Below are 2,923 nucleotides of genomic sequence, written 5' to 3' on the forward strand. Positions count from 1 at the left end.
CGGCAACACGTGCAATTAGTCGTAACGTGTGGTAACAGGTTGCAGCAGTTCCTGAGGACACCTGACGCCTCTGCCCCGAATCATCATATTCGTGATCAGCGGCCAAGAATGTGTACTTCGTGGCATTCGTGACTTGTCGTCGTTATTTGGGGTGGAAAGAATGACCACAATTTATTTATTTATTTATTTATTTATTGTTAAACATTTTTCAGTATTTCAGTTCCCATTTATATGCTTGCTTAAATGTAATTACTGTTTTATATATATATATATATATATATATATATATATATATATATATATATATATATATATATATATATATATATATATATATATATATATATATATATATATACATATATATGTGTGTGCAATTTTTTTTTTTGGGGGGGGGGGAGGATTACAAAATGAAAGAACAACAAATAAACAGTATCCAGAATTTTAAGTGACATGCACATTGTACGTATAAAAATGCAAGTTATTTACATAAATATGATGTGAAATTACATATGCACAAATATTTAGTTCAATTTCACTCTGGAAATTATTACAGAAAGTTGATTTTAATATTCGTACAGGTTTAAAAATCCTTTATTTAAATATGCATATTATCAAACTGTAAGAGTCTGTACTGAACACAAAAACATCAAATTGTCAGCCACGAAACAGTATGTGGCTATAAAACATGAACAGTTTGCACTGAATCATTAAACCAAGCTTTCTGTTGTACAATTTAAAAAATAAAAACAGAAGCAAATTATTCTCAGATTTGACTGGACTTTTGTATTTAGAAAACACTGTCGAAACGGCAGCATTTAAATGTGTCGGTTATTTTGCCGGAACATTTGGCCGTGGCCTGTGTGAGATTTAAAAAAAAAGCATTAAAAAAATTACACATTGCTATGTCCCATTTCAATGATAAAGAAAATCAAGAATTAGCCAAGAACTTACTTTCTTTTGTAGTGGTGTGGACATCTCCGTGTCCTTATTCCTACAGCAATTCAAAAATGTAATTAAAATTTTTCAACATACCAAAAAAGTGATTGTCAAAGTCAAAGTTCTTTATTAATTGTCTCCTTTAGGAGAAATTTGGCACAAGACCACCAGTTAAAACAATAAAAACCACAAAAAATAAATACAATCAACAATAAAATAACCTTTAAAACCTTTAAATAGATTGAAATTGAAAACAGATTGAAAACAGATTAAGAATTTCTTGGGAGATTTATAAAATTTAATATAATATTCAGAAACCCAAACAGATGTGTGAAAGCTAACGGCTGCTCTAGTTACAGATTTAGGATGTTTCGATGATGTTGACTCACGGTTGCAGTACATGATGGTGATGATGAGGATGAGAAGTAGAAGGCCGCAGCCTCCAGCCAGCGGGCCCAGAACAACCAGACTGCACTCCGCTGAAACACATCACCGTTTCACAGCACACCCACACACACACCCACACACACACACAAACATGTGACTGTACCTGTAAGGTATGAGAGGCCCATAAAAGTCACTTTGTGCTCATTTACCTCCAGTGGTTTTGTCGTCCTCACAGCTGCACGCTGCTCTGGTTGTCAGTAGATTTAATTTGGTAACGGCTGTCGGCGTGTGTCTTGTAGCTTTTACTTTTTCTAAAGGATGACATACGGTCTGACTTTAAAAACAAATATGTCATTTACAACACTTTCTTGAGCTCTAAAACTCACCTGGAACAAGTCGGGTTATTGGACCAAACCTGAGCTCGATATTTCGAACTACCGATGCACAGCAGTATAAGCCACTGTCACGGGTTTTGTTGAAGGAATTCACTGTTAAAATATTTTCTCTCACCCTGTCATATTTAAAGACGGACTCGAGGGATGGTGCCATTTGTTTCATGAAGCCTGTGTGGGTGAAAGAGCCAATGTACTGCATACCAGACACGTCCAGTACTCGAAACCATATCACCACAGCACCTTGTGTGCCAGGAGAGCAGCGTACATCAGCCGACTGACCTTCTTTTATCGTTTTCGCTTCATCAGAAAGTGAAACCATTTCTGAAAGGACAAGGCAACACAGACATGAGCTCTCCTCTGGCTACACGCAACAGTCCGCACAAGAACTAGACCGACACAAGGTCAAAAGGTTGAACTTACGTTGACAAAACACCAGAATCAAGAGTGACTGAATCCACTTTTGGTCCATTTTAGTCGCGCAGACGCTGATGGCTGCTGAACACGTCTCTGTGGTGTTTGTAGGAGATGATTCGGTTTGATATCACACCACGCCCCACCTGTAACCTTCTTCTCGACTCTGTCGAATGGGATCATTGCAGCTGAGTGTTGCAGAGAAGTCATGCAGCACAGCTTTGGTCTGCAAGATGTTTGAAGTGGAGCCCCCCCTGATGTGCACATCAGCTTCTGGTTTGAAACATTGAACATGACTTTATCCATACGCTGCTGGCACACAAACGCCGCAGTATGAAGACAGGAAAGAAATGAAGTGAGGAAACGTGTCATTCTGTTGCTGCAGCAGCAGCTGTCATAGATTATTAATATTATATCGTGTTTTTGGAGAAGCAAATCTCAAAAAAGATCATTAGCAACCAGGTCAGACTGAACTTTGACCTCTAATCCAAGCAAAGAGAGATGAAACTGCATTTTCTTTTGTGACCAAATTTTTATTTAATGAAATTGCATTTAAAGGATTAATATTCAAGAGATGACAACAGATTGAAAGCTCACAAAGCAACAATATAACGATGCACTAAACAGTTTGTTTAAATTGGTGTGTTGAAGTGTCAAACTCGCTGCACCTAAAACATTTAAAAATACATTACCGGAAATATATAAATAATTACAATGTATAACCACTTTTCATCTATAAAAATTCACTGTTTTAGGGGGTAAAACAGCATCCTTTCTTTGAGGTTATTTCC

General features: G+C 36.9%; 1 protein-coding gene across 1 annotated transcript; it reads right to left on the minus strand.

Annotated features, from left to right (window-relative positions):
* Positions 1 to 396: 396 nt before the first annotated feature.
* On the minus strand, positions 397 to 2,410 carry LOC117507978 (T-cell surface glycoprotein CD8 alpha chain-like). The gene is made up of 6 exons (XM_034167707.1): positions 2,142 to 2,410; positions 1,713 to 2,042; positions 1,536 to 1,637; positions 1,329 to 1,418; positions 955 to 994; positions 397 to 859 (listed from the first exon to the last, which is right to left on the minus strand). Exons 1-6 carry the CDS (start codon positions 2,188 to 2,190, stop codon positions 832 to 834), a joined length of 639 nt encoding a protein of 212 aa, XP_034023598.1. The 5' UTR covers positions 2,191 to 2,410; the 3' UTR covers positions 397 to 831.
* Between the last annotated feature and the right edge of the window lie 513 nt (positions 2,411 to 2,923).

Source organism: Thalassophryne amazonica, chromosome 3 (assembly GCF_902500255.1).
Source record: "Thalassophryne amazonica chromosome 3, fThaAma1.1, whole genome shotgun sequence".
Lineage (NCBI taxonomy): Eukaryota > Metazoa > Chordata > Actinopteri > Batrachoidiformes > Batrachoididae > Thalassophryne > Thalassophryne amazonica.

What these genes read in the sequence shown, in the direction of transcription:
- LOC117507978 (XM_034167707.1), bottom strand. Translation starts at nt 2,190, where the DNA reads ATGGACCAAAAGTGGATTCAGTCACTCTTGATTCTGGTGTTTTGTCAA. An exon ending in GGACGACAAAACCACTGGAG is followed by an intron (nt 1,419 to 1,535) that starts GTAAATGAGCAC and finishes GATGTGTTTCAG; the next exon opens with CGGAGTGCAGTCTGGTTGTT. An exon ending in CACCATCATGTACTGCAACC is followed by an intron (nt 995 to 1,328) that starts GTGAGTCAACAT and finishes GAATTGCTGTAG; the next exon opens with GAATAAGGACACGGAGATGT.